Below are 22,199 nucleotides of genomic sequence, written 5' to 3'. Positions count from 1 at the left end.
ATATATTCTGTCTTTAATCTACTAAGCTTAAAACCTTTCCCTTCTAGTGTTTCCCTCCAAGATTCTAGCTTAGCATTTACTCCTTCACGTGTCTCATCTACCAAAATAATATCATCTGCAAACAACATGCACCACGGTACTGTGCCTTGAATGTGCGCAGTGAGTTCGTCCATAATTAGTGTAAAAAGATAGGGACTTAGGGCTGATCCCTGATGTAACTCTATCTTTATTGGAAATGCTTCAGTTACTCCGCCTGAAGTCTTTACTCTAATCGTTACATCCTCATACATATCCTTAATTAGTTCAATATATGTTACGCTAACACCTCTCTTTTCTAAAATTCTCCATATAATTTCTCTTGGGACTCTATCATAAGCTTTTTCTAAGTCAATGAATACCATGTGTAGATCTTGTTTTTGCTCCCAATATTTTTCAATTAATTGTCTATGGAGATGTATAGCTTCTATTGTCGACCTTCCAGGCATGAACCCAAATTGATTTTCTGTCACTGTGGTCTCCTTCCTTAATCTTTTTTCTATTACTTTTTCCCAAAGTTTCATAGTATGACTCATTAGTTTAATACCCCTATAGTTTGCACAATTTTGTATGTCTCCCTTGTTCTTATATAAGGGAACTAGAGTATTTATCCTCCATTGATCAGACATTCTTTTCGTTTTCAATATCATGTTAAATAATTTTGTAAGTCATTCAATACCTTGTTTCCCTAAGCACTTCCATACCTCTATCAGAATATCATCTGGTCCAACGGCTTTTCCATTGTGCATCTCATTTAAAGTTTGTTTTACTTCTGAAGTTTGAATTCTACGATAAAAATTAAAATTTCTATGCTCATTTGACCTAATTAAATTACCTAAGTTAAGTTGGTCACCTAAACCTTCATTAAAAAGTTGATGAAAATAACTCTTCCACCGCTCTTTTATTTCTCCATCATTTACTAATACCCTATTACATTCATCTTTAATACATTTTATTTGGCTAAGATCTCTTGTTTTCCTTTCTCTCACTTTAGCTATTCTATAAATATCTCTTTCCCCTTCTTTTGTATCCAATTGTTGATATAACCGTTTAAAAGTTTCATTTTTTGCTTCACTCACTACTTTCTTAGCTTCTTTCTTGGCTATTGTATATTTTTTTAAGTTTTCCTCGTTCTTACAAATATATAATTCCTTATAAGCTATTCGTTTTTCTTTCACTTTCTCTTGTACTTTCTCATTCCACCACCAAGATTCTTTACTTAGTGGTGCATGTCCCTTTGACTCACCAAGTACACTCTTAGCTACTATTTTCAACTTTGATATCATCTTATCCCAAGTTGTATTAGAGTCATCGTATATTTCACCTAATGCTTGTACTTCTACCTTCTCCTTAAATATATTTTGTTTCTCATCCTTTAACTTCCATCACTTAATTCTAGGAATTGTATATATTTTCTTTCTATTGATACTATGTTTGAGGCGTATATCCAACACTACTACCCTATGTTGGGTAGTTAAGCTTTCTCCTGGGATGACTTTGTAATCTTTACAAATCTTTCTATCCTTCTTCCTAATCATAAAAAAGTCAATTTGCGATTTATTATTCCCACTTTTGAATGTGACTAAGTGTTCTTCTCTTTTTTTAAAAAATGTATTAGCTAATATAAGGTCATATGCTATCGCAAAATCTAATATAGTTTTCCCTTCCTCATTCCTCGTTCCAAACTCATAACTCCCATGTACTCTCTCATATTCCTCATTTTTCACTCCGACATGCCCATTTAGATCACCTCCTATTAAAATCATTTCATTTGGTGGAATATTTTGTAATATTTCATCTAAGTCCTCCCTAAACCTTGATTTGGTAGCTTCATCTAATCCTATTTGTGGTGCATATACGGTAATTATGTTCATAGTTTCTTTCGCCACTATTATCTTAAGGGCTATAATTCTATCTCCTTTTCTAACTTCTCCTACAACTTCATCCTTTAACAAATTATATACAATGATACCCACTCCATTTCTTGTTTTACTCTTTCCAGTATACCATAACTTAAAACCCGAGTTCTTTATCATCTTTGCCTTCTCGCCTATCCATTTTGTCTCTTGTACACACAAAATACTAATTTTTCTCCTAATCATCATATCTACTACCTCCATTGATTTACCAGTGAGAGTTCCTATATTTCATGTTCCAAATCTTAGATTATTAGTTTTCCTATCATATTTGTTCTTATCTAACCTATGGTGTGAGAACTTTTGCCTATTTAACACTACACCCAAGTTCTCATGGAGATGTAGCTGTCCTTGCTGAGACGTTACAGTCGGACCCTGTAACGCGAACTCTTGCATATTTATCACTACACCCGAGTTCTGGAGATGTAGCGGTCCTTGCCGAGACGTTACAGTCGGACCCTGCAACGCGTTCCTTCCGGGGAACAACCTAGCATTAGCACAATAGTTTAATGAATTCATTCATTGAATATTTGCCATAGTTTGATGCTGGCTGGCAACCTAACGCAACCCTCCTCCTTTACAGTCTGATAAAATTGGAGAACATCTTTATAGATTTAGTTTTATCCCAAATTAATATAATTAGACATATCATGGTGAACTGTTCATATTTAATAAGGATTATGGATGAAACATATGAGTCTCTATTAGTGAGAATTAGAGTTATTATAATCAATTAAATTCATATCAGAGGATGGTAATTGATGTAGTAGGTCAGAATTTCATTCCTGAATCGAGTGGTGCAAGTTCAAGTTGTTCTTCAACAGTTGAATAAATATTTACTACTTATAAATTACCGTTGGAGGAGGTATGAAGCACATCTCTAATTTCAAGAATTCTGAATGCTGCAGATGAACCAGTGTAGCTTGGTTGTGAAAATCACATTAAATTATTTTTCACCATAAGATTGTTGAATGTCAGGCAAAGTATAATGCATTGCAAGATTATTTTAATAATTTTATTCAAATTATTGGAGAGGTATTATCGCATGATCACATATTGTCCAATGATTTTTATAGTATAAAAAATTCATTAAAAAATTAAATCTTCTAGTAGAAAGAATTGATGTTTGCAAAGATGGTTGTATGCAGATGTAGCGACATAAATTCTATAATGAACATGCAGTTGTTTGTAAATTCTATAATCAAGTTAGGTACAAGAGCTCCAGAAGGAGTCAATAGCGACGTAAATCATATAATTATTTATTTTATTTTCCTTTAACTCCTATGTTACAAAAACTTTATGCATCAAAGATCACTACTGAATACCTAACTTAGCATGCAAATCATCAAACAAAAGAGGGACTAATGTGTCATCCATCAGATATTGTAGAGGCATGAAAAATTTTTAATAGAATATATTCTAAATTTGCGAAGGAGATTCGAAACATTAGGTTAGGTCTCTATGTTGATGGATTTGCGATATTTGGCAAATCAAGAAGAAATTATTCTTGTTGGTAAGTTATCTTAACTCTGTATAATCTTTCACCTGAGATGTTCATGAAAATACCGTATAAGTTTTTGACATTGGTTGTGTTTGAGCCACAAAATCCTAAAAAGTTAATAAATGTTTATATGCAACCATTGATTGCAGAGTTGAAATAACTATAGACTGAATGCTTTCCTACATATGATGTTCATACTAAGCATATGTTTGCAATGAAGGTTGTTCTTCTCTGACCATAAATGACTCCCCGACTTATGACATGCTATCGGGATGAAGTACCGTTGGGATCTTATGATGTCTAATATGTATGGAGATTAAAGTCAATAAGATTGAAACATGGGAAGAAGCCGAGTTATTTTGATTGTCATAGATAATTTTTATCACCAAATCATAATTTTAGAAGGAATAAAGATGAATTCACTAAAAATAGAATTGAAAGAACACCTTCGCCATTGAGATTAATAGGTGAACAGATTTGGTACAGTATGTTTAACTTTTTATCTATTATTGACGAGTCACATGGTACAACATATGAATATGAAAGTACACATAAATGGGCTCAATGGAGTATATTTTGATATTTATTGTATTGGAGAGACATTTGATTCATTATAATTTTGATGTAATGCATATTGAGAAGAATGTTTTTGATAATATGATAAATACAATTATGGATATTGTTGGAAAACAAAAGACAATCTGAATGTAAGAAAAGATATATGATTCATTTGTAAAAGACTCACTCTTGATGTCGATGAAAGTAGTAGGGGACTAAAGCCCAAGATAGTTTATACGTTGAATAGATCAGAGATGTGCTGTTTGTGAATGGTTGAAATCATTGAGATATTCATATGGTTATGTCTCTAATCTTGGGAGATGTGTCGATTTGAAGGAATGCAAATTAATTAGTTTAAAAAGTCATGATCTTATTACTTTTAAGAAACTCTTACCAAATTTTATATATGGTGCCATTATAGAATTAAGTATTTTCTTTCATAATATTTGCTTAACAGTTTTGAGACATTCTCACATGGACACGTTAGAGAGAGACACTCCAATAATCATTATGTGTAATTTTGAAAGAATCCTTCCATCCTCATTTTTTGATTCCATAGAACATCTTTACCTTATGAGGCCAAAGTTGGAGGTCGAGTCCATTTTTAATAGATGTATCCATTTGAAAGGAAAAAAAATTATCTTCTATAGTTTGTTTTTCATGTATAAAAATTGACAAATTACATTATATATTAATGTCTAATACAATTTATTTTATTACAATCAGATTTTTATATCATTTGAAGAAAAAGGTATAACATAATTCAAGGGTTGAAGCCTTTGTTGTTAATACATACATTGTATTGAAAGTAACAACTTTTACATTATATTATTTTGAGCGTTCGGAATAAAAGATGGAGTGGGAAGAAATAATGAGGGTCATATTGATCCCAATTTGAATTTATTCTTAATTTTTAACTATCTTAGTCAACCAAATGAACTATGTAAGCTGAGATACTTAACTGGTCATGTTGGAGTTCAATCAAAGACCTACATTGGAAAGATTTGGTAAAGATCATGGGGTTAAAAGGATGCATGATATCTCTATTGGCATGAGGCCTTTTGGGGAGAGCCTAAGAGCAAAGCCATGAGGGCCTAGGCCCAAAGTGGACAATATCATGTCATTGTGGAGATATGTGGACATCCTTTCGGCATAAGAAATGGTATCAGAGCCATGGTACAAACCAGATGTCAATATGTAGTGGCCTTGAACGAAGTTGAGGGTAGACCCGGAGCTAGTCAAGGTGACCTGATGTTCGTGGGAGGCCTGGAGCAGGTCATGGTAATCGGATACTTGTGTGGAAGCAAGTAGGTCAGGGTGACCGGATACTCGCGGGGAGGCCTGGAGCAAGTCAGGGTGACCGGATGCTCGCAGGTAGGCCCGGAGCAGGTCAAGGTGACCGAATACTTGCTGAGGGCAAGTAGGTCAGGGTAACCGGATGCTCACGGGGAGGTCCCAAGCAGGTCAGGGTGACCGAGTACTTACGGGGAGGCCTGAAGCAGGTAAGGGTGACCGAGTACTTGCGGTGAGGCGAGTAGGTCAGGGTGGCCGGATGCTCGTAGGTAGGCCCGGAGTAGGTCAAGGTGACCGGACGTGGATGCTTGCGGGAAGGCCCAGAGCAGGTCAGAATGACCGGATGCTCGTGGGGAGGCCCGGACCATGAGAGTAATTGTGGTCCTTCGTTTGAGGGGAGGATTATTGGGGTTCAATCAAAGCCCCACATTGGAAAGATTTGGTAAAGATCATGGGGTTAAAAGGATGCATGATATCTCCATTGGCATGAGGCCTTTTGGGGAGAGCCCAAGAGCAAAGTCATGAAGCCTAGGCCCAAAGTGGACAATATCATGTCATTGTGGAGATATGTTGGCATCCTTTCGGCATAACATTTTTGTCTATGCATTATTCTGGTATTCTATTCTTGTATTTGCAATTTATTCAATCTTTCTGTTTTGCACATAATTTTTCTGCTCATTCTTTTCCTCCTATTTGTGTTTGTAACTTTCTGTGATACGATCCACCAAAAAGAAAATGATAAGCAGTTTTACTTGCCTTAATTGCTAAGTTTCACTTACAATTATCAATGAAGGATCTACCATTGGAACATAATTTATTTCCAGTCACTGTCTTTTCTCCTTGAAGGTGGATTTCATGAATTCTTTATGGGTGATCTAGTGCATTCTAATTCTCATATGTTTTTGTCAAGTAATCTCCTTTACCATATTGGTTAAGTTTGTGGAGAAGTTCATTATGTTTTATTGGCAAACAGTGTGTGTCTAGATATGAAGGTGATTTAGTGGCAAAATGTTACTTCGCCAAACGTAAACTTGAATGGGAAATTCTCGAAAGTGGCTTGAAGAGCAAGATTAAGTTTCACTGCAATTAAGGCAGTATTTTTTGAAGGTGGGCATGAGACTTTGGATATTGTGGTAGGATTTATTTTTTCTCAATTTGTGTTGGTATATATTGGTCATTTCTTACGTGTAACGTGTTGGTAATTGTTTATTAGTTGGCAAGACCACCTCTTTTCTTCCGAGCGACTGATCCTCAACCAAGGAAGCATACAATGTGGCAAGCAACTCGAGATTTTACCAATGACCAAGAATACATACACAGGTAGATGTAAATTATATTTTCCCTCATATACTAAAATTCACCTTTTTTGTTGCAAGTTGGCGCAAAATCTAAGCTTTGGTAGTGATATTATCATTTAATATATGGTTCTTGTTATTGGTACTTCAGTAAAAAATAATCAGGTTTTATCTTCAATATATATTTTTTAGAGTCTATTGTAAGCCTTTCCCTTTTGAATATTGTAGTTGCTTCCTTGTCAATTGTTTACATTTGATTAAATTAGTTAAACTATACCTTTTTATGAATATTATTAATATTAAGTTTTATATGATGATCTACAATGTAAAGCATATCCTTTGTGGAATGTTGCCTTCCTTGACTCTTTCGGTTTGTGCTTCAAATGTCATATTATTATTTGATCAAACCTATTTAAACTAAGCTTGATGTGATATAACAAATTTTGCCTGAAGATATATATGTTTGTTGCCTATCTCAAATTTTTCGAAACATAGATAAATCAGAATTTTATGTGTTCGGTTGTGTCTATATTATAACTTTCACCAAATGGATGCTGCAGGAGGCATCTACTTCAATGTCCCCAGACCTTGTTGAGCAAGAATTTTGAGAAATTGATCGACTGTGATCCTCATTTGAAGCTACTTAGTGAGTAACCTGATATTATATTAGAATCACCTTACTTTAATGCTCAGTACTCAGTTTTGGAAGATCGAAGTGATTCTAAAAGCCTTATTAATGATGTTATTAAGGATGATTCTAGAACCACTTTCTCCAACTTTTACGAATAGGGTCCCCTTTTGCAACATCATCAATCTCCAATAAGACGGAAACACAGGATTCTTTCGGAAGGGCACCTCATTTTCATTCACAAGACACTCCTTCACCATACTCATGTAATAATATTAGCTCCAACTGCATCACCTTTCGATAATTTATCTATCCTGAAAGTGTTGGGACTAAAGTTTATCTACGAATAAAGTTGAGGAGCTGGCTTCAGGAAACACATCATTGCCTTGCGATGCTCTATTCGACAAAGAGATAACGGACTTTATAGCACAATTTTTTGACAATGATTCCCAGTCTTCTGCACAAGCTGGTGTTGGATCCGACGATGAACCTTATTCAACACTAGAGGTCGAGCTATCATTTTTGGAATTTCTGATAGTTCCTTGTTGCGACAAGTCCTGAAAACTATTGTTTTACTTTCTGTAGGCCCTGAGAGCTTCAACTTTAGTAAATATATATATATATATAATTATTCTATGAGATTCTTTTGCAACTCAAAAGATATTTTTATACCTTTCTATCCATATGATGATCAACTTGAAAGCATCAAAATAACATCTCTCCATATGATTGAAAATTGTGATTATAATAAATTGGCTATAAGATAATCATTTCCATAATCTTTAGTGTGCATTCTAAAGAATTGTTATTGCCTATCGAATACGGCGCGTGATCTCTCCCCATTTGCATAATTAAAAAGAAAAAAAAACATTTTCAATGATTTTGGAACGGTTCATGCTCAGAAAGGGCCAAACTTTACTTCAAACAAGAAGCAATCAATGCCACGACTTGCAGACCCAGTGCAGGTTGGCCAACAAGTCAGAGTGCATCCTTCCTTTCATGGCGCCCTTCCTCTGTCGGAGCTCCTCCAGCAAATCATATGCCACCTCCGATCGCCCTCCCCGCACATCTCCTCCAACGCGAGTACCTTTATCAAATGAGATGTCTCCTAAAATATCAAAGGAAATAGAGGACATGAAGGCAGTTCCTTATGCTTCGGCTATAGGAAGTCTAATATATGCGATACTATGTACGAGACCGGATATCTGTTTTGTTGTGGGCATGGTTAGCAGATATCAAAGTAACCCAGGACAAGGACATTGGACTGCCGTAAAGTATATATTAAAGTATATGAAAATGACTAGAGATTATATGCTAATTTATCAGGCAGATGATTTGCTCCCTGTGGGTTACGCGGATTCAGACTTCCAATCAGATAGGGACAAAAGTAAGTCAACCTCAGGGTATGTGTTTACTTTGGGAGGTGGAGCCATAGCATGGAGGAGTGTTAAACATAAATACGTTTCGGACACCACCATGGAAGCTGAGTATGTGGTAGCCTCTGAGGCAGCCAAAGAAGCTGTATGGTTTAGAAACTTCTTGATGGACTTAGATGTGATTCCTGGTTGCCCAAAATTATCACAATTTATTGTGATAATAGTGGTGCAATAGTTAACTCGAAGGAACCACGAGCCCATAAGGCAAGTAAACACATGGAGCGCAAGTACCACCTGATATGAGACATCGTAAAGCGAGGAGAAGTTGTTCTCACCAAGATTGTATCAGAACATAACCTGACAGATCCTTTTACTAAGGTCCTTCCGACGAGAGCTTTTTATGGGCATATTGAGGGGATGGGGATCAGATGTATAGTAGCAAATATAACAGCATAGTCTTTTAGTATAAGTGGGAGATTGTTAGAATGTATACTAAAATCAAACTTTTTGTATAAACATTTATTTTGAAATCAGAATCACATTGGTTAAATGTCTACATTTAGTTAAATGCAGTTGTTCATTTAATTTATATTCTAAAAAAGGTAGATCCGCTACCTTAGCGGCCCCCCTAGTGCCAACCCCACGGATATGGAGGGAGGTTCATGCAGGTACACAGGCCATAGGCACATGGCGGGGTAAACCCCAGGTCGTCAGTTCCTGAGAATCGACCCCTGACCATTACGCCAGATATACCATGCGCCCACCGTCTGTGCTACGCCCTGGGGGCTCATTTAATTTATATTATAGATAACATGGTGTGTGGTGTCACACAGAAGATCATGTTATCAATTCCTTATAAATTATAAATAGAAGCTCACAACCAAGATGAATTGGGACAAACCATTGGAATGATTGTAGTGTAATTTGGTATTAGTTTATCTTGACTATAAAATTACACTAGTACACTATGTGTATATAGAGCATGACCATTTGAGGTTGTTCCATTCATACTGACTGCATAAAAGAACAGAACTTCTGTTATTATGGATGTACGTACTCTTAATCCCGATATAATAACAAGCACATATACTTAGTATTTATTTCTTTAATTTATCAAAGGGTGAGATTTATTCGTTAAATCAATAGGCCCGATAAATTGGGAAAATAATATTATTTATATGGTGTTGTTGATTATATAAGAAAATTATGTCCTATTTATTAGGATGAGAATGCCCCCTTAAGGAGCTCATAAAAATTGTCATGTAAACCCTACAGGTGCACTTAGTTCCGACATGACAATGAAGTTGAGTGATACTACTCTTGGAGCAAGATGTTAATTAAGTGAGTTATCAGTAACTCATTTAATTAATGGACATTCGATATCTTAAACACAGGAGATTAACACACTCATGATAAGAATGAGCCCATAATGTAATATGGGATTGGTGCGGTAGTTCAATAATAACTCTTTAGTGGTATGAGTTATTATTGATGAACTTGAATTGGGTGTTCGGGTCGAACACAGGAAGCTCAAGCTCATCAGGAGGCCAAAACTAATTCCTCCTCTAGGTCCCTGTTGTAGCCTCTATGTATAAAGCCTCACATCCACTCAAGTCCTCCTTATGGCCGACCACATCCTTGCTTGGTACCCAAGCAAGGGGTCGGCCACCCCTTGCTTGGTGCCAAGCAAGGGGTCAGCCATGAAGGGTTTAAAAGTGGGTTTTTAATTTTTTTAAATCTTTCTTTTTATATCCATCTACAATGTTTTAAAAGAGAAATTTTAAATTTTAAAAAATTTTCTTTTTAGAAGTCATCCACATGGTTTTAAAAGAGAGTTTTAAATTTAAAAAATATTTCCTTTTGTAACCATCTACAATGGTTTAAAAGAAAAATTTTATTTTTGTTAAAACTTTCCTTTTTTGTAACCATGATTTAAAAGAGAGGTTTTAATTTTAAAAATCTTTCCTTTTGTAGCAATCTACAATGTTTAAAAGGGAAAATTTTAATTTTAAAGCTTTCCTTTTGTAGCCATCCACAAAAGGAAATTTAAAAGAAAGATTTTAATTATTGTTAAAATCTTTCCTTTTTAGCCATTACCAAGGATTATAAAAGAGGATAGATGGTGCCTTAGAGGACATAATCATCTACACAATTTTTATTCCTCTTCTATTCTCCTTGTGGCTGGCCCCCTCATATTCTTATTCTCCCCTTTCCCCTTGCTTTCTCACCTAAGGCTGACGGCATCAAGAGGCTTCAACCATCTTGTCACCGGCGGGTTGCAAGGAAGAAAGAAGAACAAGAGGTGGTGTTCCTAGCTTTGATCCCTTGGTGGCCGAAAGTCTTGGAAGAAAGAAAGACTTGGGTGGTTTTTGCATCTTGGTAGATCATCGCTCACACGACGTCCAATAGGAGGAGAGGAATACAGTAGAAGATCAAGAGGTCTTTAAGCTACAAAGAAAGGTATAACTAGTTAATTGTTTCCGTTGTGTACTAGTTTATTTTTCCTTTGTATGGATCCTGAAATACCAACACAAGAGGCTAGCGATCTTGTGCTTTGATTGAGGTATCTGTAGTTCAACCTAGGGTTTACTGTAAGGAGTTTAAATATTCAATTTCTTTGAAAGGCTTTGACTAGGAAGTGGTGGAGATCCCATACCCAAGAAGGTCGAGTACCTCGCCAATGACCTGGAAGCCAATCCTTGAAATAGATATTTAATCAACTTCTGTAATATGGTTTAACTTCTGATGAACACATGGGTTGAACTTGGATTAATAATGTTAAGTTTCGTTTGTAATCCAAGTTTCACTTCTGAAAAGCACATGGGTTGCTAGGAAAAATTTTGTGCTTGTACAAATTTTTGTACAGGGAAAACAAAACAAAATTCCGAGTAGTGCCAACATGCTTAACATCCGAGGAGGAGAAGAAAGATGAGACATCATCTACATCCTCAAGAATTGAAGAAGAATCCAAGACAAGTGAAGAAGAAGAAGAAGAAGTCTTGGAAACCAACTTTGTGAGCATCTCTACCGAAGTGAAGTCACGGGACCACATAATATATTTCGGGTGTAATGAGAAGGGGCACTACAAGAGTAGATGTCCATTAAGTAAGAAAGAGGTAAATCCTAAACTCATTCAAGTTAATTTAAACATTAACAAGGGTTGTAGGAATGAAGAAACCCAAATAAGGAGAATGTACATCCTATGCTTCACATGTGGGAAGAAGGGGCACTACCACACAAAATGCACCAAGAAGAGGGAGATCAATAAGCTTGCGTGTTTAAAGAAGTGGGAGAAGAAGAAGAGGAGCTCAAATCAAGGGGGAGCTTCAAGGGTAAGGGTGGTATATCCTAACTTGAAGTTTAATTCAAATTTAAACTCCTCCATGCATGCTAGAAATAACTATTATTATTTACCCATTCATAACTTTGATTTTAAATATCATGATAGGAGTAGGGTAAATGTGGATCATAACCCTTGGAAACTCATTCATGATAACTCAAGAAATGGTAGACCTAAGGAGAACCAATGTATTAATCCCAAGAAGGGGAGACAACCTGGTCAACCTTGACCTAGGGATATTGCACCAACAGTAATAAACCACCTCAGTAAGGCAAGTTTAAACCCGTCTAAACAGGTCTCAAGGTAGATCTGGGACGGGTCACGGGTTAATCGGACCTACCCTAGACCCACCCCATATAATATTTTTTTATTAATTATTAATTGAATAGAAATTGATAATTAATTTTTAATTGACCCAGACCCGTTGCCATCCCTAGGCAGGACATCCAAATTGTTACCTAGGTACTCGTGGTTCGATCTCTAGCTATGACGTATTTATAGGATTTTTTTTTCTAAATGGGGGGCAAAACTAAAGAATACTGGGATTCTAAGCTGGTCGCTGCCTGCGTTTTTAAATTTACCTTGATAGTCGATGTAAAACTTCTATAGAATCGAGTCGATCATCCCAGAGATAGTACATTAACCGAGATTATTATTATTTTTTAATCATAAATTAATGCACGTATCGATATTTTTAAAATAATATTAAATCAAAGTTCAATTTTGGATGAATTATGTGTCATGGATAAAATTATAGTATATAGACAAGTATTAAGTGCTCTTTTTATTATTTGATCGAACGCAAAGTATTTTTTTTATATATAAATCAAAAGAGCATTTCAAATTAGGAGGCATCATATGAACGTATGTTTTTCTTAGAAAAAAAATCATATTAATTCTATTATAAAAGTTACCCTTTAGCTTCTACTATCAACTATTTTCTACAAATTGTAATTAAAAGCTATATACTAATTTATACGCGCATGATTTTATTCATTTCAAATATAATAAATGTCATATAGCATGCTAGTTAAAATATTATTTAATTAGGTTAAAATCATAGGTGAAAATATATTATATAAGTTAGATATTAGGTTTTACATATTGTAGGATAATAACACTAATTTTACATGTCGTAGGATAATAACATTTTATTTATGGTAACTACATTTGCATTATTAATTAAATATCTCATTTTTTAAACATCTTAAATTTTATAATTAAATATCCCATAAATTAAATATTGACATAACCACCTATTAAATATCCCAAATTTCATATAAATATAAAGTTTTTTATTTTTTATTTTTTAAAACCAGAGATACGTTCAAATCTCCTCTATAATATTTTCATTTCAACAGGGATATTTAAATTTGAAAAATATTTAGGAAAGTATCACCTTCCAAAAAGAATATTTGATATTAGGAAATAATTTAAAAAATATCCCTTTTCACCCGGGATATTTAAAAGTAGAAAATATTTAGAAATATATCTCTCCCAAATATCCCATGGGATACTCTGATGAATGGATTGCCACGTGGGCAAAACTTACTAAATTAGGTCAAAATTATGTCCTATTAAAGAATCCCTTCATCGTCCTTTGCGAAATTGGTCCTCCTTCCTCACGAACAGATCCCTCCACCTCTGTTTCTGCGAAATTCCTCTAGACGATCGAAGCGTAAAAGCTGCGGAGAAGCAGCTGAACTGGGCGTTCAAGGGTTCCTACTTTGGATATCTTCTGGCGGAATGGTTTGGTCTTCGGATTCTGGCAAGCGCCGAGCTAATTCCACCCCGCACTCGACTCCGCCTCCTCCGACGGTGAAGTTAGAAGTGGAGGAACCCTTAGACGAGAAGCGTGTACGTCTCCACAAGAGGGCAAGGGACATGAGCACTTCGTGTGAGCAGGTAGATCCCTCACTTTCTCTTCTCATTATGTTTGTCTCATTGAGCCCCAGGAAGAGTCCGTCTCTAGCTGATATGATTCAGATGATGCTTTCTCAGGCAAAGGCAGGTAAAACTTTATGCTTCACTAGCTCGAAGGGCTCGAAAGTTGGTGAACAATCAGACTTCTCAGCTTTTTCGAGCTCACTGAGCAAGATCAAAACTTCAAATTTTCTTGCGTCATTATTGAGGATTGGGACATGGGAGATGAGGATTTTATAAGGAAACATTTGGTGGTTTACGTAAATGATACATCTCTCCTTCCTGTTATTATTTGTATGTTCTTGTGGAAGTTTTTGTCTATGCATTATTATGGTATTCTATACTTGTATTTGCAATCTATTCAATCTTTCTATTTTGCGCATAATTGTTCTGCTCATTCTTTTCCTCCTATTTGTGTTTGTAACTTTTTGTGATACGGTCCACCAAAAAGAAAATGATGAACAGTTTTACTTGCCTTTATTGCTGAGTTTCACTTACAATTATCAACGAAGGAGTTGCCATTGGAACATAGTTTATTTCCAGTCACTGTCTTTTCTCCTTGAAGGTGGATTTCATGAATTCTTTATGGGTGATCTAGTGCATTCTAATTCTCATATGTTTTTGTCAAGTAATCCTTTACTAGATTGGTTAAGTTTGTGGAGAAGTTCATTATGTTTTATTGGCAAACAGTGTGTGTCTAGATATGAAGGTGATTTAGTGGCAAAATGTTACTTCGCCAAACGTAAACTTGTATGGGAAATTCTCGAAGGTGGCTTGAAGAGCAAGATTAGGTTTCACTAGTCCAACATTACTACAATTAAGGCAGTATTTTTTGAAGGTGGGCATGAGACTTTGGATATTGTGGTAGGATTTATTTTTTCTCAATTTGTGTTGGTATATATTGGTCATTTCTTACGTGTAACGTGTTGGTAATTGTTTATTAGTTGGCAAGACCACCTCTTTTCTTCCGAGCGACTGATCCTCAACCAAGGAAGCATACAATGTGGCAAGCAACTCGAGATTTTACCAATGACCAAGAATACATACACAGGTAGATGTAAATTATATTTTCCCTCATATACTAAAATTCACCTTTTTTGTTGCAAGTTGGCGCAAAATCTAAGCTTTGGTAGTGATATTATCATTTAATATATGGTTCTTGTTATTGGTACTTCAGTAAAAAATAATCAGGTTTTATCTTCAATATATATTTTTTAGAGTCTATTGTAAGCCTTTCCCTTTTGAATATTGTAGTTGCTTCCTTGTCAATTGTTTACATTTGATTAAATTAGTTAAACTATACCTTTTTATGAATATTATTAATATTAAGTTTTATATGATGATCTACAATGTAAAGCATATCCTTTGTGGGATGTTGCCTTCCTTGACTCTTTCGGTTTGTGCTTCAAATGTCATATTATTATTTGATCAAACCTATTTAAACTAAGCTTGATGTGATATAACAAATTTTGCCTGAAGATATATATGTTTGTTGCCTATCTCAAATTTTTCGAAACATAGATAAATCAGAATTTTACGTGTTCGGTTGTGTCTATATTATAACTTTCACCAAATGGATGCTGCAGGAGGCATCTACTTCAATGTCCCCAGACCTTGTTGAGCAAGAATTTTGAGAAATTGATCGACTGTGATCCTCATTTGAAGCTACTTAGTGAGTAACCTGATATTATATTAGAATCACCTTACTTTAATGCTCAGTACTCAGTTTTGGAAGATCGAAGTGATTCTAAAAGCCTTATTAATGATGTTATTAAGGATGATTCTAGAACCACTTTCTCCAACTTTTACGAATAGGGTCCCCTTTTGCAACATCATCAATCTCCAATAAGACGGAAACACAAGATTCTTTCGGAAGGGCACCTCATTTTGATTCACAAGACACTCCTTTACCATGCTCATGTAATAATATTAGCTCCAACTACATCACCTTTCGATAATTCATCTATCCTGAAAGTGTTGGGACTAAAGTTTATCTACGAATAAAGTTGAGGAGCTGGCTTCAGGAAACACATCATTGCCTTGCGACGCTCTATTCGACAAAGAGATAACGGACTTTATAGAACAATTCTTTGACAATGATTCCCAGTCTTCTGCACAAGCTGGTGTTGGATCCGACGATGAACCTTATTCAACACTAGAGGTCGAGCTGTCATTCTTGGAATTTCTGATAGTTCCTTGTTGCGACAAGTCCTGAAAAGTATTGTTTTACTTTATGTAGGCCCTGAGAGCTTCAACTTTAGTGAATATATATATATATATATATATATATATATATATATATATATTCTATGAGATTCTCTTACAACTCGAAAGATATTTTTATACCTTTCTATCCATATGATGATCAACTTGAAAGCATCAAAATAATATCTCTCCAAATGATTGAAAATTGTGATTGTAATAAACTGGCTATAAGATAATCATTTCCATAATCTTTAGTGTGCATTCTAAAGAACTGTTATTGCCGATCGAATGCAGTGCGTGATCTCTTCCCATTTGCATAATTAAAATGAAAAAAAACATTTTTCAATGATTTTGGAATGGTTCATGCTCAGAAAGGGCCAAACTTTACTTCAAACAAGAGTAAGCAATCAATGTCGCAGCTGGCAAACCCAGTGCAAGCTGGCCAACAAGTCGGATTGCATCCTTCCTTTCATGGCGCCCTTCCTCTGTCGGAGCTCCTCCAGCAGATCATATGCCACCTCCAATCGCCCCTCCCTGCACATCTCCTCCAGCAAGGTCCGGTAGGTCAGAATGTTCGGTGCCTTGTTGTTCTCCAACATGTCGTATACCACCTCGACCGCCGCCTCTAGCCGCCGCTCCAATGACAAGCTGCAGATCATCGCCATGTATATAGTCGTCATGGGCACTAGTGCCTTCGACCTCATCTCCTTGAAGTAGTTCATTGCCTTCTCCAACCACCCCTTCTGGCAAAGCCCCTGCACGATGTAACCGTAGGAGTACTCGTTGGGCTTGCACCTGTAGAGCCCCATCTCCCTGAACACTTGGATGACCTCCTCCATCTCCAGGCACCGTGCATAGGCCGTGATGATAAGGTTGAGCGCGATGGTGTCCGGGATCATGCCCGAAGACTTCATCTGCCGCACCAGCAAGCGAACGGAGTGGAGATACACGTATGAGACCGTTGGCTTGCCGATCCGGTGGAGCACCACAGCCAGGAGCATCGAATAGGTCTCTATGGATGGCCGACATGCCGGGGTGTTGCTGTTGTTGTTGCTGCTACCCTGGTGTTGCTGCATCTGCTTGAATAGATCGAAGGCGCGGGAGAAAAGGGGGCGGCGGGAGCAGCACTGATAGGAACCCCGGGGCTTATCACGTGGAAAAATCGAAAGGGAAAAATGAGAAGGAGGATAGGATGATCACTTCTAGGGGATCGACCTCTAATAATCAAATGAAATTGATTAACTAAAAGGAAAATTACTTGTCTTCCAAAATTACGTCTCTTTAAATAGACACCTAAATGACCTTTTTAAATGAAAAGGTCTAAAACAAAAATAAAAATAAAATAAAATAAAAATGTATTTTCAAGAGAAAATGTTTTATCTAAAACTTGTCTTATAAAAGGAAAAGGTCTAAAACTTATCTCAGAAAAGGAAATAAGTTAAAGGATTTATTTGAATAGATTCATTAAAGGATCCTATCATTCCACCACCCTTCGAAACAACCTTGTCCTCAAGGTTGTTTAGCAATAAACTCTGGAACATTTTCTTGAATGACATCATATAATTCATAAGTATTGCTCCGATTCTATCTTCGGATACATTGAGTTCAATGACAAATTGCTTATTAGGTAGTGCAAGAACTAGTGTTGTCATCATAACTTCCTTTAAATTTTGGAATACCTTTTTTGCTTTAAGGCATCATCTAAATGCATCTGTGAGACCTAGGAAATCATGTAATGCCTTGATACTTGTTACGCTTTCGCAAGTGCACGGATACGTCATCAGTAATAAAAGATTATCGATCCCACGAGGATTGGTTATAAGTACTAGCGATTGTTCACGTAGAATTAGCTAAACTACTGATGGTTATAGGTGAACTATTTCTCAAGAAGAAAAGAACTTGGGAAGTAGATATGAGAACTAGTGAGAGTGAGAGAGAGAGAGTTTTACTTGGCTTGGGAAGAGATCTAGGAGTTCAGTTTCGTTGTGGTGGTAGTTGATGTATTATGTTCTATCCTTTCCTAATCAACATGTACTCATCGGAAGTTCAAGTTACTACCCTTAAGCACTAAACAAAGAAGATTCTTATGAAACCCTATTACGATTAACCCTTGTCACTAGGGCGCCTCGGTAGATCACAAGAATGTGAATCTGATCGGTATCATTAAAGATAGAGATAGGGGTTTGGTTTAGTTTCCTACTTCCTTATTAAGAATTGCCTCTCCTTTCAAGAGAGTATCTTAGATGTCCGTGAACGGGTTACCCCTGTCACTAGGGCCCCTCGGGTATATAATCTAAGATCCTCTCTTTACAAAATTAACAATTCATACACAATCAATTAATACGACATGGTAATCTGAAGCAAGTTTCATGCATATCAAATAGAAACAAGACAAACAAAATCATTCAATGAGAAAAAGGCATAAACATGAGTCTTACATCAATACCTATCCACAACAACTCCCTGATCCTAGAACAAGGAATCTACTCCATAGACATAAGAGAAAAATTCGAAGATATAGTATAATTAAACATACAATCCCCAAATAATAAGAGAGAGGGAAAAGAGATGCTTATTCAATGTCGTCCTGTGATCTTCGGATCCAATCCTTTGCTTCTGGAGTTGATATGATGATGGAGGTGATCTCAGATCGTCGAACAGAGATCCGGGACGACGTGGATTGACACCAAGGTATATCTCTCTCTGACGACTCGCCCCCCTGAAGAAGGGTTAAAGGCCCTTTTTATTGGCTAGGGCACGGGTGTGCGCACGGCCCATGCCACAGCCGTGCGAGATCCGCACGGGTAGCTCCTCCCTCTCTTCGGGTAGAGTGGCATGGTCATGCGAGATCCACATGGCCAACTTCCTCTTCCCTTCGGGTTGAGTGGCACGGCCTTGCGAGATCCGCACGTCCGTGTCTTCCTTCAGCTCGGGTCTACATTACACGGTCGTGTGAGGTTCACACGACCATGTGCTTCTTGGCTACTGGTCATGAGGCACGGTCGTGCGAGGTTGCACGGTCGTGTGATGCTCTCTCTCGGGAATGGCCACATGGTTGTGCAGGGTTGCACGACGGATGTCAAGTGGCTCCCTACTTTGCTCTGGTGCATCGACAATCTTCGTTTTCACTCCAAAAGTTATTCCTGTCAACACAAAACCAAACAAAGAGCATATCTCTGACAAAAGAGTAATTAATGCAGAATAAACAATAGGAGAGATGATTATGTAAAAAATATATGCAAATAAACACTACAAGAAAATTGGGATTTAACAACACTTGAAAGACAACGTTTTTTTTTAAAAAACGTTGTCTTTTTTTTATTACAACGCTTTTAGTGAAAAGCGTTGTCTATCTCTTTGTTTTCTTACTAATAGACAATGTTTTTTTAAAAACTGTTGTCTATTACTGATTTTTATAGGTCGAAGACAACACTTTTTGAAAAGCGTTGTCTATTAGCAATTTTTTAGTGTCTATGACAACAATTTTTAAAAAGTGTTGTCTATTGTCAAGTTCTCATCTAAATTTGGGATGATATGAAGCGTTGGATAAGAAGTAGAAAAACCCTAGATTTCACTCGGCACCCACTTATCTCCCGAATACCCCCCGAACCCCTCTCACGCGTCTTCGATCTCCTCCAGAACCCCTCTCACACAAACCTCATCTCACACCCTCTCCGACGAACTCTTCCATGAACCTCCCCTCCTAACTCCTCTTTGCCAAATGAAGCCAAGCGACATTTCCTTTCCGGCATATAGGCAAGAGAACGTGTTCCTAGGGGCACTCACCGTGAGGGAAACCATCACCTACTTGGCCCACTTGTGACTTCCGACTGCAGGCAAGAGGGAGGCAGAGATGGCAGCAGTGGTGAAGGTGGTGGAGGTGACGATCCTTGAGATGGAGCTGCAGGAGTGCGCAGACTGGTTGATCGGGAACTAGCACATGAGGGGGATCAACAGCAGGGAGAAGAAGAGACTGAGCATCGCGCTGGAGATCCTGACGCGGTCGTGACTCCTCTTCCTCGACGAGCCCACCACCGGGCTCGACAACGCAGCCACCTTCTTCGTGGTGGAGACGCTGAAGCACATCGTGGTGGACAACAACAAGACCATTGTCTCCTCCATCCACCAGCCCAGCAGCGAGGTCTTCAGCCTCTTCGATGACCTCTGCCTCTGATTTGGCGGAGAGGTCGTCCTCTTTGGAGATGCTAAGTTGGCTACCCAGGTAACACTTTTAACAAATATCGTCGTTCAAGGAGAGGGGATGATCACAGTGATTGAATTATTGATCTATAACTTGAGGAAAGATCTAAACTCTGATTTGGTGTTGTAGTTTTTCGCAGATGTTCGAATTTTTTTGACATTTTCCCCTCAATCTCGCTCTTGCTTTCGTTTGGAAGTTGAGCGCTAAAGATGATCAGATCGCCCTGAATGGTTAAATATGTTCTGTGCGATTCCTAAAGGATTGTTGGTAGTTGCTCGTTTTTTAACGTGAAATTATCTTATGTAGGCTGTGATTGTTGAAGATAGGATAACACGCGCTTGTAATCAACGCTTTCGATGTCGGCGACTTTCACACCGCTTCCTCCCTCTTCTCCACCATGCGCCATCAAGGCGACGCCAACCTCAACCATTACACGCTTCCCCTCCTCAACTGTGCCTCGGAGAATCAGATTAAGCTCTGAGAAACCTTCCATTCCCTCGCTATCAGGATTGGTCTCGCAGGTGATGTCTATTTGTGCAACACCATGATGGAGGTGTACGCTAGGAATGGTCGAGTCCCCTTGGCCCGCCGGCTGTTCGAAGAAATGCCTCTTAGGGATGTGGTAACTTGGACGTCCTTGTTATCCAGCTATGTTAGCGCGGGAGACTCTCCCGAGGCCTTCCACTTGTTCTGCCAAATGCGAGCGGAGGGTCTTGAGGTGAATCAAGTCACAATGGCGGTCTTGCTTCGAGCATGCTATGGTTCCGAAGACAAGGTCGCAGGGTGCCAACTACAAGCATTTGCGAACAAGGCAGGCCTCCAAAGTCATGAGTTGCTTCAAAATTCAATTTTGAGCATGTTCAGTAGATTGGCTTGCTTCGAAGAGGTCATGAAGTTTGTCATCATTCAAAACAGGAGCATTGCCTCTTGGAATATCCTCCTATCATCCTACTCTTTCATAGGGGATGTTTCCAGAGTAGTCAAGTGCTATAGGAAGATGAGACTAGAGGTGACTCCTAGCAATGAGACTCTAACTTTGCCCATCTCTGCATTCGCCAAGTGTGAGCATCTCCCTGGTGGAAGAGAGGTACATTGCAATGCCATCAAAACTTGACAGATTGACTCAGTTCTACGTGCCACTCTCGTCGATTTTTATACTAAATGTGGTGAATTGAAATCAGCAATCATGTTGCATGATGAATGCCAAGTGAAGAGCAACACCATATGGAGCATCATGATGTGGGGCCTTATTCAGAATGGTGAGTTCTTGGAAGCTGTCAACGTGTTTGAAAGAATGCAAAAGTCCGTAATTAAGCCTTGTAAGGATGCTCTAAGGGCCTTAGTTGTCGCATATACTAACTTGGGAGCTTTGTTGTTGGGTAGAGGAGTTCATAATCTTATGTAGGCTGTGATTGTGTAAATAGAATTTTTTTTGTAAATATTATAGTTTTTGTAAACATTCGTATTTACTATTGTGGTAAAAGAAAAATAATCATTTTTTAAATATAAAAATAATAATTTTGTAAATAGATTTTTGTTTATTTTAAAAAGACAACGCTTTTAAAGCGTTGTAAAAGTATTGTTGTTTGCAAAAAATAACAACGCTTTTTAAAGCGTTGTAATAATGTTGTTTTTGAAAAAAAAAACAACGCTTTTAAAACGTTGCAAAAGCGTTGTCATTGCTACAAACGACAACGCTTTTAAAGTGTTGTCGTTGAGCAGACTTTTAACAACAGTGCTTTTAACAACGTTTTTTCAGGCACATAGACAACACTTTTAAAGCATTGTCTATCAACTTTTTTCTTGTAGTGAAAGCAAGTGAATTTGCATTAAAATATGCATAAATGATCATAATATGTACGCACATCAATACTCTTTGGGGTGGGCCACTCCATCATAACTAGAACTTTTGAGGGATCAGTAGCTA

General features: G+C 37.4%; 1 protein-coding gene and 1 long non-coding RNA gene across 3 annotated transcripts; one reads left to right on the top strand and one right to left on the bottom strand.

The window, feature by feature from the left end:
• Nucleotides 1-16,478: 16,478 nt before the first annotated feature.
• LOC122054964 (pentatricopeptide repeat-containing protein At3g25210, mitochondrial-like) lies at nucleotides 16,479-17,723 on the bottom strand. The gene is made up of 2 exons (XM_042616373.1): nucleotides 17,574-17,723; nucleotides 16,479-17,198 (listed from the first exon to the last, which is right to left on the bottom strand). Exons 1-2 carry the CDS (start codon nucleotides 17,721-17,723, stop codon nucleotides 16,479-16,481), a joined length of 870 nt encoding a protein of 289 aa, XP_042472307.1.
• Nucleotides 17,724-20,037: 2,314 nt separating this feature from the next.
• On the top strand, nucleotides 20,038-21,443 carry LOC121968389. 2 transcript variants are annotated; one of them, XR_006108117.1, is made up of 3 exons: nucleotides 20,038-20,293; nucleotides 20,412-20,502; nucleotides 20,579-21,443. It is a non-coding gene; the product is annotated as an uncharacterized LOC121968389 (long non-coding RNA). The 2 variants fall into 2 exon arrangements; XR_006108118.1 differs by having other exon boundaries at nucleotides 20,402-20,502.
• Nucleotides 21,444-22,199: the final 756 nt, after the last annotated feature.

Source organism: Zingiber officinale, chromosome 3B, assembly GCF_018446385.1.
Source record: "Zingiber officinale cultivar Zhangliang chromosome 3B, Zo_v1.1, whole genome shotgun sequence".
Lineage (NCBI taxonomy): Eukaryota > Viridiplantae > Streptophyta > Magnoliopsida > Zingiberales > Zingiberaceae > Zingiber > Zingiber officinale.
This window is presented reverse-complemented; position numbering and strand designations above follow the sequence as displayed.